Raw genomic sequence first — 13,021 nt, forward strand, 5'->3', positions numbered from 1 at the left:
GCTTCCAGGAAGATGAGAGAGCTCGGCAACACCCCTAATGTATTTATACTTGCACGTGGAATCAAGGTAGGCCCTTATAAGTCATCATTTGACGCTTTAATCTAACTTTATTATAATATGATGATTAGTTTGGTAAAAATAAATCATGTAATTATTATTTAAAAAAATATGATTGATTTGATTTGCATAATCAATTGTATTTTATTTTTTTATCGGTAAATTAATTAATTGGTGGGAGCTGGAATCCCTCGTTGATAGCTATTTGCTGTGCAGGCGGCTTTAAGTTAAATACCACAAAAAAGAGCTTTTTACACTGGAATATTAACACGTGGTTCACGTTGGGTTAAATTTTTCTTAATTAAAAAAAAAATTTAAATATCGCAAATCAAAATAAATTATGAATTTCAATCCACAATAAGTTGATTGTTGAACGATGTTATTAAAAAAATAAATCAATAAAAAAATAGTATAAAAAAAACCTGAGTTAATTTGTGAAACACATGATCTTTGTCATTAATCCAAGATAATCTCATAGAAAAAAAATTAAAAAATGACTTCATTTAACCTAGGTTAACCTACCAATTTTACACTTTGTTCTTTAGACTGAAATAACCTCATAGAGAGCATATTTAAAACAAATTATGAAGCTCAATTTCTAACCATCCTTATCGAACCCCAATGTTGAACGATAAAATTTATAATTAAAAAAATAAAGTCAACTCGGGTTAACCCATTAAGCACTATTATTGGGTCATGAAGTTGTGATAACTTATTAAAAAACAAACTGAAACAAATCATGAATTCTAATTCTCAATCAAATACGATATTAAATGATAAAATTGAGAAAAAAAAAGTCAATTAAAAATAATAATAACTAAGTCAATCAAGTTAACTTAACAAACCCGTAATCTGTGTCATGAGATTGGTCAACCCAATAAAAAAAACAAATCCAATGTTGAAGGACTTGTGACATGAGCTATGAAACCGAGATAACCGTTTAGAAAAAAAAAAACAAAAACACAACTCAATTTAACTAGGGTTAAAATGCTAAAACTTGTAACCTTAATCATGAGACCAAGATATCCCTATAGAAAAGAAATAAAAAAAATAAATATTATGAAACTCCATTCCTAACCGTCCTAGTGTTGAATGATGAAATTAAAAAAAAAATTATTAAATAAAATAACATAAAAAAAACAACTTGAGTTAACTCATAAAACTCTATTCCTATGTCATAAGACTTAAATAACATAATAGAAAGTAAAAATAAAAAAACAAATCATGAAGTCTAATTCTCAATCAATCCAATATTAAATGATGAAATTTTAAAAAAAGTTAATTAAAAAAAATTGAGTCAATTGAGTTAACTTATCAAACTAAGTTAACTTGGCAGATCGGCGATCCATGTCATGAAAATATGATAACTCAATAAAAATTAAATTTAATATTAAAAAATAAAATTAAAAAAAATATTGGTAAAAAAAATCAAAGAAAAAAAAAGAATACGCAAAACATTATTAAAATAAATAATAATTTGTGAGGAGGGGTACAATAAAACCCCCTCCTCTTTTAGTTTATAGTTAATATATTTTTAATTAAATTAAAATACTTAATATATTTAAAAGAGTTAGGGTGTTAACTTATTTGGTTCAATGTTCATATAATCAGTAAAGTAAGTGATTTTTTTTTCTAACTTTTTTTCTCTTTCAATCAAACCCTTCTAAAGCCAAATTATAAGAAATTAGGCTTGAAATTATTATACAAATAAAAAATATAAAGATAGGAGATTAAGACGTAAAATATAGAGAAAATACATGCTTCATCTCACATTGATGAAAAATTTTATTTTAGTCTAAAAGTTTATTTTTTATTTATTTTTCAGTCATTAAATTAGAGATGGAAAAGAAAAACTTACTTGAAAATGATGAAGAGAGAAAAAGTGATCGGTTGAAATTGATTACAGTTATGAAAAAAATTAATCTTGTTGTCAAATGATTTTATTCAACGAGGAGAGTTTCATTGTGGTATTTTTTTAATCTTTATTTTACTTGAAATTGTAGATCTGGTCTTGAAAAGTTTTATAGGGTAATTTTTTTTTAAACTCATTTTTAGGTTATTTAATATTATAAATGAGTTTATTTAGGTAAAGTAATTTTTTAAATGTTTTTGAGTAAAAACAACTGAAAATAAATTTTTGTATCCCAAATTTATCTTCCTCAATTTTCCAAACACACATTTGCGGTGGCTTTTTTCTAGAAAAAAAATATATAACAAGTCATCTGTCGTCTAATTTTTTCCAAAGAAAATAGTGACTCATGACAAATCATCTTCCTCTTATAAAAAAACAAAAAGAAAAAAAAGGCTTGTTTGAATGGATTGGGAGGAAAATGTACCTAGGTTTCTAAGAGAGCAGGCACACTAGGCCACCTAAGGCCATGGACCTCCCCTTTTTTAGTTTTTATATAATTTATCACATTTATTAATATTTTTTTTCTTCAACCATATACAAAATATTAACTTGTTTGAATGTTTCATTTTAAATTTGCTTTTAAAACCATAATAAATTTTTATTTAGAAAACAATACTCAAAATTTACAAAACATCTCAATACTAAGTTTAGCCTAAGTGTTATGAGTGTCCTTCTTTTTTTTTGTATTATGAAACAAAAGATAATTTCAAAAAATGCAAAGCTAAGATGAGAGTTTTAATCACAATATCAAAAAAATTCTTCATAATCTAAACTTTATTTTTTAAAGTTTAAAAAAGTTGTTTGACATTCAACATACCGCAAGAAATAACCTAGCTAAGAATTAATTCATTTCTTTATTGCTGTTGATTCATAGTGTTTCGAGATTCTACATGATTTGGTTTTTGTTTCATCTAGTGTTAGGTGGATTGTCGAGCATGTAACGTTTGTCTAGTCTATGCATCTATCTGCCAGTTTAATGAAAATCTAGACATGGTTTTGGCTGTGAAAAACATCAATCTGATGTTGACTGGTGCGATATTAACTGCAAAAATTATGAAAAGCGAGACAAAGCAACCTAGCTAGTAAAGCGTGGTGGGGATGGAGATCTGAAAGTGGCTCTCTGGCCCAAAGCAGACGTTGCTCTTTTATTTTTGGATGGCTGCCCGAGATTGAGGAATCCAGAATAATGCTCGTTAAGTGCTGGATTTTGAGATCCGCCATCACTTTCTACAGTTTTTCTTACCAGAATCCCACGTGTGGTTCATAAGAACAAGATATAAATTGTCCATTGCAGTTATTGTACAGCCCAGAAACATCAAACTTTGTTTTTCTAAGCTAGCCCGTACTTGTGAGGAGGACAGCTATGGAGTCTAAGATAGTACCTCCAGCTGTGAACCTTCTCCTTATTCACATTTAGACTTGTAGAAAGTCCCATTGTCTTTGATGGATTATCGCATTACAGAATCAGCTTCTCCTAAGAATTTCTCCTCTGCTTCCAAATACACTCCATGAATGATCACCTGCCATTCATAAACAAAAAGATTCATTGTTCAAATTGAAAATATATTAAAATATATATTTTTTTCATTTTTGACATTGAAAACTAAATTCACTCTAAAAGATCACTGTCATTATCAGCATTAGAATATGAACGCAGCTTTAAGAAAGAGATGGATGAAAGTAAAAGACTCTAAAAGATTGTACCCCGAAGATATCGCAAAATATAAAGAACAACAGCTCAATAAATGGTAGTAGGAGAAACAACAAATTGACTAACAACATGAATAACATATGCAATATCTGGACGAGTAATAATTAGATATACCAAGCTCTCAATAATAGTACAATATAAAGTAGGATCCGACAAAGATAAATCATACAAAAAAATACTTTATGTTAACCTCAATGAGAGTATCTACAGTTTTTTTATCAGTAAGTCTAACCCGCTCAAGAATATCTGCAACATATCTGGACTAAGAAATGAGATAATCTCTAGGTGAGTAGACTATCTCAATACCCAAAAAATATCGTAGAGAACCTAAGATGATAAACTATCAGAATCATTAGAAAAAAGATTCATATTAATAAGATTAGATCTAATCAAGTTATTAGTAGTGGATGAAATAGAAAATAAAGGTATATACTTGAGAAAGACAACATGACGAGACGCATAAAGTTTTTGAGTTATTGGATCAAAATAACAATACCTCTTTTTACCTTCACCATAACCAAGAAAGACACAAATAGTAGATCGAGAGGGAAATTTATAGTGTTCTATATGAGGACGAAGAATAAAACAAAGTACAACAAAAAACTCTAAAGAATAAATAATCAAGGGCATACCCATACAACTTTTCAAAATGAGAAAAACCTGAAATATGAGAAGATAAAATTGTATTAATCAGACCTACAGTAGAAAGAACAGCTTCTCCCTAAAACACACTAAAAGAACAGCTTCTCCCCAAAACACACTAGGAACAAAAGTAGACAATAAGAAAGAACGAGTAGTTTCAACAATGTGCCTATGTTTTCTTTCAACAATGTCATTTTGCTCAAGAGTAACTATATATAAAGTTTGGTGAATGGTTCCATCTAAGGTAAGCAACTCACAAAATCTATTAGAGATGTATTCCCCACCCAAATCACACCTAAAACATTTGATAATAACATAATGTTGAGTTTTGACAAGAGCTCGAAAGGTTGTATATATCTCAAAGAATTCAGAATAATGTTTCATTAAATAAACCAACAATAATGAGTATGATCATTAATAAACAAAAACATAATATCGAGACCCTCTTTTTACGATAATAAAAGAAGGTCTTTATACATTAAAATGAATCAAATCAAATGAAAAAAAACAGAAATACATTGATTAAGAGCCTGTTTGGGAACGCGGCTGCGGCTGCGTTCCCAAAAAATTTGAAATTTTTTTTTTGCTAAAATTTAATATGGTTTGTACGTTTTGATGTGCTGATATCAAAAATGATTTTTAAAAAATGAAAAAACATCGTTGGCATGTATTTTGACAGGAAAAGTTATTTGAAAAGCACCCGCAACCACACTGCCAAACACGCACTAAAAAGTAAAGCGAAAAATTTTGTCAATTTACATCCACTACAATTAGAAATATCACAAGTTTGTAAATTTCATAAAGCTTCTATGGATGTCAAAAATCTTAAATGAGGAGACAAAACATAACCTAGACGAGAATGCCATAAATAAAAACTAGAAAAAAAAAAACTCAAACAAAAAGAAGACAAATCAACACCAGTAGTAACAGCAACAGTAGTAACTGACACTAACTCATCTAAAATAGATAGTCTCTTCTACCTACAAGCTGTCTTGATCAACTTCTAAGACTACAGATCTTGTACACAAAACAAAAAAAAGAAAAATGACTAAATAATCATTAAAATTACATAATTGATCAATATAAACAAGATTTAATGTGAGTTTCAAAATAAGATAAACATTAGAGAAAGACAAGTGATGTGTGATAATAGAATCAACACCTACTAAGGGCATGCGAGTGTCATTAGCAGTCATGACAGGAATAGAAGGTGAAGGGGACACAGAAGTAAAAGATGAAAAATCTAGAGATATATGACGTGAAGCACCAAAATCTAAAACCTATTCGGAATGTGACATATTTAAAGAACTATGAGGTAACTAATATACAGAAAAAGAAACGGACATAGGTTGTGGCTGTAGGGAGAGAAACTTCTAAAACTGCTCAACCATGTGAAAAAAACCTGATGAAATTGTTACTGCTATATTGTGGTGTGGTGGTTTGTAGCTCTTAGGTGATCTATAAGCATTAGATTGTAACTGGTAGCCAGACTTCCAAGCTTAATTCTGATGTTTTAACTTGAGATATTAAGTCTTTTAATGACATTTCTGCTTACAAAAATTGCACTCGTCGAAGGCAACCCTTATATAAGGCTTATTTTGATTATTAGAGAATGACTTAAAAAATAATGTTAGCACATAAGGATTAGAAGTAAAAAAAATTCTCTTTTCAGAATAAGACTAAAGACGTATTTCTTCATCCAATAACTCACTAACGACTAAGTCAACAGAAGGTAGTGGAGAATGATGCAAAATTGAACATCTAAGTCCTTCAAAATCATTGCGAAGCACTGTTAAAAAATATACCAATCGTTGTTGCTCTTTAAGAGCAATATAGGCACCACATGCCTTTAATTCTACCGATTCTGTAATAGCCAATTGATCTCAAAGATCTATCATAGTAGAATAAAACTCATGTATACTCATATTTTTCTGGTGAAAAGCTCGTATATCATTCTCTAATTGATATTACTTTGCAAAATTTGATTGTATGATAACCTTTGCATATGATCTCAAATCTCATTTGTTGTCTTATACTTCATCAACTGTATACCTATGGAATGCTCAACATAATTGTTAATCCAAGTAATAATCTTTACATTGTGTACTTTCCATACATATATCAAAGCAGCATAACCTTCATTAGTATTCTTAGGTATCACGGAAGTTCCACTAACATATCCCCTTATTATTTTACTCTTAAAAAAAATTTATCATCACATAACTCTAATATGAATAACTTTTTCCATCCAACCTCACACTCACAAACTGAAGCAAATCATCTCTTTCAGTAGCCATAATCAACAAACAAAGAAAACTAGAACACAAAAGAAAAGAAAATGAAATGAAATACTAGACTGTAAAAACTAAACAAATATCTTCTCGAAGTTGGATTTGCAAAAGCTGTGTTTGAGATTAACCCTCATTTTATGAAACCATGCTCTGATATCATATTAAACAAACCAAAGAAATAAAAAGAAATATAAAAATAAGAGAGGAAGATGCTAGAGTTTCATTAATATTGTGTGATCATAATAATCTAAATAAATAAGTTTAATCTAAATATAAAAAGATTATATATAAATTAAACTAAAAATATAATTTAAGCTGATGAGATCATATTGTTCCTTTGGTGGCTTCTTGAAGTTAATCTCTTCATGCCTTTTGAGTGTGAATCAACCCTTCTAGGGTCCACCACAAGTGAAGTGGCGAACCAGGAGGCGATGAGAGTCTTCTGTTTATTTCTGCGTTTTAAAAGCGCTTTTGAAAAAATTTAAATTTTTTTTATTTTTTTATATACTTTAAATTAATATATTTTTAGTGTTTTCAAATCATTTTAATGTGATGATATCAAAAATAATTTTTAAAAAATAAAAAAATTATTATTTTAATATATTTTAATATAAAAAATTAATTAAAAAATAACTACAATTACACTCCAAACAAAACATATGAGACCCCGAGGCTTTTACATCCTAAAAGATGCTTTTATGTCTAAGATACCAAGTTGAGCAATGACCTTCAAATTTAGGAGGCCCGTACTCTTTCAAACCAGAAGGCCCAAAACTGAGCCGCCGCCACCGCATAACCACATCATCCAACCAACCTGTTAGGTGGGAAGCCATGTGGTCCCTTTTCCATGTAGTTAACTTACTCGATCTGAAAGAAGACTAGCTGTTGAATTTTCAACCTCTCCTCCACTTTCCTTGAAAATTCTCAAATCTCCATTCTCAACACCAAAAGAACTCCAATACCATCATTTAACCTCATCGCCGAAACACCCTAACAAAACACAGAAGATCCAATCCTTTGCCTAAAAGATGGAGAATTCAACCCAAGAATCCCACCTAAGATCAGAAAACACTGTAACATATGAATCCCCATACCCTCTCTATGCCATGGCAATCTCTTCAACCGCATCTCGCACGAACCAATACCAGCGGATTGCCTTAGGTAGCTTCATTGAAGACTACAACAACCGTATAGACATCGTCTCTTTTGACCCTGAAACCCTCTCTATCAAAACCCACCAAAATCTCTCTGTTGAGCACCCTTATCCACCCACAAAGCTCATGTTTAGCCCTTCATCTCTTCACAAGTCCAATGACCTCTTAGCCTCTTCTGGTGACTATCTTCGATTGTGGGAAGTTAGAGACTCTGCTTCTGTTGAGCCTCTTTTGGTGCTTAACAATAGTAAGACAAGTGAGTTTTGTGCCCCTTTAACTTCTTTTGACTGGAATGATATTGAACCTAAGAGAATTGGTACTTGTAGTATTGATACAACTTGTACTATTTGGGATATTGAAAAGGGTGTTGTTGAAACACAACTTATAGCTCATGATAAAGAGGTTCATGATATTGCTTGGGGAGAAGCAAGGGTTTTTGCTTCAGTTTCTGCTGATGGGTCAGTTAGGATTTTTGACTTAAGAGATAAGGAACATTCTACTATTATATATGAGAGTCCTAGACCTGATACACCCTTGTTGAGGTTGGCTTGGAACAAACAGGACTTGAGGTATATGGCTACAATATTGATGGATAGTAATAAAGTTGTGATCTTGGATATTAGGTCTCCAACAATCCCTGTTGCTGAGTTGGAGAGGCATATGGCGAGTGTCAATGCTATTGCTTGGGCTCCGCAGAGTTGTAGGCATATTTGCTCTGCTGGTGATGATTCACAGGCACTTATTTGGGAGTTACCTACTGTGGCTGGGCCTAATGGGATTGATCCAATGTCAATGTGCTCTGCTACTTCTGAAATTAACCAGCTTCGATGGTCTGCTGCACTGCCTGATTGGATTGCTATCGCGTTTTCAAACAAAATGCAGCTTTTAAAAGTTTGAGGTGAATTGATATTCATTTTTTGGTGTATTACATTTGATGTTAATTGTTAGTGTGTTATCTTTGATGTTAAATTTTAGTGGTGGAAACTTGAGAGTGTTTCTAGTTAGGTGTCTGCTTCCTTTGGTTGAATTCAGATTGATTCATCTTGTCTTATATGTCCCTTTATCCCGTTTTAGAGCTACTGACTTTTGCTTGGACGCGTTTTATCTAGTTGTATTGCTAATTAATTCTGCTTAGTTGTGACTAAATATACCAAAATAACATGTGCTAATTAATTCTGCTTAGTTGTGACTAAATATACCAAAATAACATGTTACTATTCTCAATGCCAACAAAAGTTTGTCTTCATGTTGATTTTATTTTAATTGACAAACAATGCTGTGGAACTATTAAGATAACGATTGAATTGCTCCTTACAAAACTACTTTGCGGCTTCTTTTATGCCTGTGTAGCATTTTAGTTGTTGTCTGCTGTTCTACGGATCGACAGAATTGTTGTTTACCTTGTGCAATATAATTACTTGAATACATGCCGTTCAAAGTTTGATTGGCAAATAAATGTTGAGAATTTTGCATCTGTGGGTTCTTAGCCCCCCTTGCTCCTCTTGGATTCGAGGTTACTTTTAGGCTCTTAGTTTTCAGCTCACTTTTACATCCTCCAGGACTTCCTTTTCTAAATGTTTGGTTGCTTGTCCGTGTTGCCTATGTTCTACAGCCTGCCCGCAATTTTCCTTGGACATTGTTGTTGAATGGCTTGGTTATGATCCAGTCTTTGGTTGGTAGTATTTATGGCCATGATGAATGCACCTTTTAAATCCACCCTCAACAATAGTTGCCTCCTCTGAGTCCGTTTCTTCTTTTATTTTGCAAGACAGACAGATTGCTAGTGATGAAGGAGGGAGCTAGCAAGGGTCCTGGATAGTTCAAATCAGATTTCAATCTATTTTCTAATATGTAATGTATCCATCCAATCTGACTTTAGTTTCTTTGTGGATCATTATGGAGAGTTTTGAACATCAATGAATCCTGTCTTCAATCTGGTCAAGTTCATGGACTCATCTCCCTTATTATGCTGATGCAGTTGTGTTCCGGGTTTTGTGACTTATAACCTTTACTTAGGCACCTGGTTTTTGGCACTGTGTTTATACTTCTTCATTGTATAAAAACTGTTATATCTCAATGAAAATTCTGCTTTGCATTTACCTACCTTTTATAATAGAAAGTAGAGCTGAAACGTTTTATCATTGTAAAGTTTATCTTGGCTTCTTTGCTCCCTTTATGTTAAAACATCATGGCATACCATGTTTTGGAATGCACTGCGAAGTTGTCTTACGTTCGAAACTCGTAATAGCTTTTGATATTAACCCTGAGGCTCGATTTAAGTTTGATTTGTTGAAAACTTTCATGGCAGTGATCATTCATTGGTGCACCTGTTAGAAAATTTGCTTATAAACATGGTCGATGAGCACACAAATAAATAAATTAAAAGTGGGTTTACTCACTTTTGGAATTATTGGAAATTATTTTTCACCAGAAATACCTTAATATGAAATACTAATATGATTAAAATAAATTATGGATAAATAAAAAATTAGTTTTTAAAAAAATTAGCTGACATCTTCTGTGAAAACTTGAAATCTTTTATCTCATATTTAAAAAATAAAAATTTTCTTGTAATTTATATAATGAAAAATTAAAAGGTACAAAAAAGAGCCAAAAGGGCTTGTGCACTACACATAATATTCCGTTGGAGTTTATGCTTGATGTCCATTGGTTTTACTGATGAAAGAATGTCATCAATTAATTTCTTGTCAGGGATTTTATTTTTGTTGGTGATTCTATTAGGAGCTTATTCTACTGATGGAATTCTTGATGAAGTTTGCACGCCAAAAAAATAGCTTTAACCTAAAATCAAAATAACAAACAACAAATTTGAAGAACAAAATTTTATAATATTAATTTAACAGTTAATACAAATATCTTCATTACAATAAAAAAAATCCTAACAAGTTGGAGTTGAAAGTGGAAAAGGAGAAAAAAATCTTGAATTAGGAGGTCCAGGATATACAAAAATGGAAGGATAATATGTTGACAAGCATGTATATGTTTGATCTTGTTGCTTTCTATTTTGTTCTTCTTACTTTGCCTTTAGATCGGCCTTCAGAATACGCAATCTTTCATCAACTTGTTCTCAGACCATCTCCTGAATGACTAATGATAGTAGGTTCGGGTCGGATTATGGGTTGTCTACAGTTAAAAAAAAGCTACAGTCTGTACTCATATCTTAAACTGTAGTCATAGACATGTTGTAAACCCGATTCCTATCGGGTCCACTAGTAGCTTCGGCTCCCAACCACAATTGAGGATCATATTCTAGATGGGTAGAAGTGTTCTCTTTGTGTTTCGTACCTTTGCTGGTGTTACATGCTTCCTACAAAAAAAAAAGGGTCAAATTTCAAAATCCAAGTCAAAAATATATATATAAAAAGTCAGGCCTATTATAACTTTTCAAAAATTACATACAATGAACGCTTCAGCTTTGTTGTCGACAAAATGTTGCAGCCCTTTTACCTTATCTTTTTTTTCTTATATGTGTTTCAACATATAACTCCATCGGAGATGGTTTGCGTTCAAATTATGTAACCTGCAAAATGAATCCTTTGTTAAAAATTATCATAAATAAACATTAAGTTTATATTTGAAGGAAAATATTTAAAAGACATATCAAGGTATTATCAAGCATTTTCAATGTTTCATAAAAGGAAGCGATTCACCAGTGATTTTGCTTATGGAACCATGAGTCTCTTTGTTTTTGTTTTGAGACTCGTATGATGAGCGCCTTCTAAAACTATCCGATGCCATAAATTCTTGAATTTTTTCCCAATTACTTTTCATGATGTGGCTTAGTCTATAATTTTTTCATAACGACATGTCATCATACTCGACTATGCTCTTTGCATATTTCTTAGCGTCATATCACAAATCATGTAACCTAGTTAAGAAAATCATTAAACAGAAATATATAAATTTGACATGTTACAACTTACCTAATTGAATTGTGATTTTCCCAAACTCTCCTGGCTAGCTCCTCATTTTTTGCATCTCAGAAAAAAAAATTTCTCATAATTAATTTTGTAAACTAATTAGGTCTTTAAATTTAAAAAACTACATGTTAACTAAAAGTAGAGATTATTTATCTTCTAACTTTAAAATTTCCCCATGAAAGTTTAATCATACTCATCCATTTAGGATGATCTTGAAGCTGATTTCATTTAAACAATGGTTTTTCCATCAAACATTTCATCATTGATGTTATCCTATAAGCAAGTTTAATATTTGTAAACTTGAAAATCATTTAATCAAAGCTATTTTCATTTTTCATTAATGAAAAAATTTAAATAACTTAATACAAATCTTCAATAATGATAAAAAAAAATGACATACATGATGAGGTTCATCTTCTGTTAAACAATAATCTTGCCAAACATGAAGTCTATAGAAAACGAGATTTTGGCTCTGCAACCCATATTGAACGAGCCTTGATCGGTAATGTGTGCAATAGGTTTCTTTTCATGATCGACATCTAAATGCATAGTAAACTTATCAACACTACTGCTTGATGAAGTAGTAACACTCATATTCAACTTGGAGCCTTTTCTCTCCATCTTGACAATGTAACTAGCTAATTCAATAAAAACATAAATCATGGATTTAACCACCACTATTTATCAACAACAACCATAATGTTATGGAAATTTATAACTAAAAGAATAGTCAAGCCTTAAAGCAAAAAAAAAGTATAAAATTAATAAAACCCTTAACCACCTTTAAAGATAATGCAGTAACAAATTTTAAATTATAACTAAAAATGAATCTAAAACTAAATAGATAACCTTTAAAAGTATCACAATTTATATAATGCATACAAAAGAAACAACTTCCTTAATTACAACATTCATAATTAAATTTAATAGGTAAATACAATTTGATTACAAAATTATATTACAACAAAATATAGTCTTCTCAAATTGCATCAGTTTAATTTTATAAAATATACAAACTAATAAATCTATTTCTTTGTTCGATGCTGGGAAGAACCTGAAAATTATTTATAATAGGCATTATCAATTTTTTACTCAATTATTTATCATTACTTTCCATATCTAATGTAATTACACACACACACACACACACACACACACACACACTATCATTTGCTATTATTCTCTTATTTTATGACATGACACCCTTATGCCCAACACTATAAACATATTATGTTCACATGTAGCCTAACCCAGCCCTTTTTTTTTCTTTTTTTTTCATCACCAACATGCAAATTATGATTCCTAATTGCTCA

General features: G+C 31.0%; 1 protein-coding gene across 3 annotated transcripts; it reads left to right on the forward strand.

Moving 5' to 3' along the window:
• Nucleotides 1-7,439: 7,439 nt before the first annotated feature.
• Nucleotides 7,440-9,866, forward strand: LOC133678690 (protein TRANSPARENT TESTA GLABRA 1-like). 3 transcript variants are annotated; one of them, XM_062101134.1, is made up of 2 exons: nt 7,440-8,665; nt 9,536-9,866. In XM_062101134.1, exon 1 carries the CDS (start codon nt 7,642-7,644, stop codon nt 8,662-8,664), a length of 1,023 nt encoding a protein of 340 aa, XP_061957118.1. In that variant the 5' UTR covers nt 7,440-7,641; the 3' UTR covers nt 8,665; nt 9,536-9,866. The 3 variants fall into 3 exon arrangements, with proteins under 3 accessions (XP_061957118.1, XP_061957119.1, XP_061957117.1); XM_062101135.1 differs by lacking the exon at nt 9,536-9,866 and adding an exon at nt 9,380-9,529; XM_062101133.1 differs by having other exon boundaries at nt 7,441-8,665; nt 9,540-9,866.
• Nucleotides 9,867-13,021: the final 3,155 nt, after the last annotated feature.

This window comes from Populus nigra, chromosome 18, assembly GCF_951802175.1.
Source record: "Populus nigra chromosome 18, ddPopNigr1.1, whole genome shotgun sequence".
Lineage (NCBI taxonomy): Eukaryota > Viridiplantae > Streptophyta > Magnoliopsida > Malpighiales > Salicaceae > Populus > Populus nigra.

Bases quoted from the DNA above. Each gene is read 5' to 3' on its own strand.
- LOC133678690 (XM_062101134.1), top strand. From the start codon at position 7,642: ATGGAGAATTCAACCCAAGAATCCCACCTAAGATCAGAAAACACTGTA.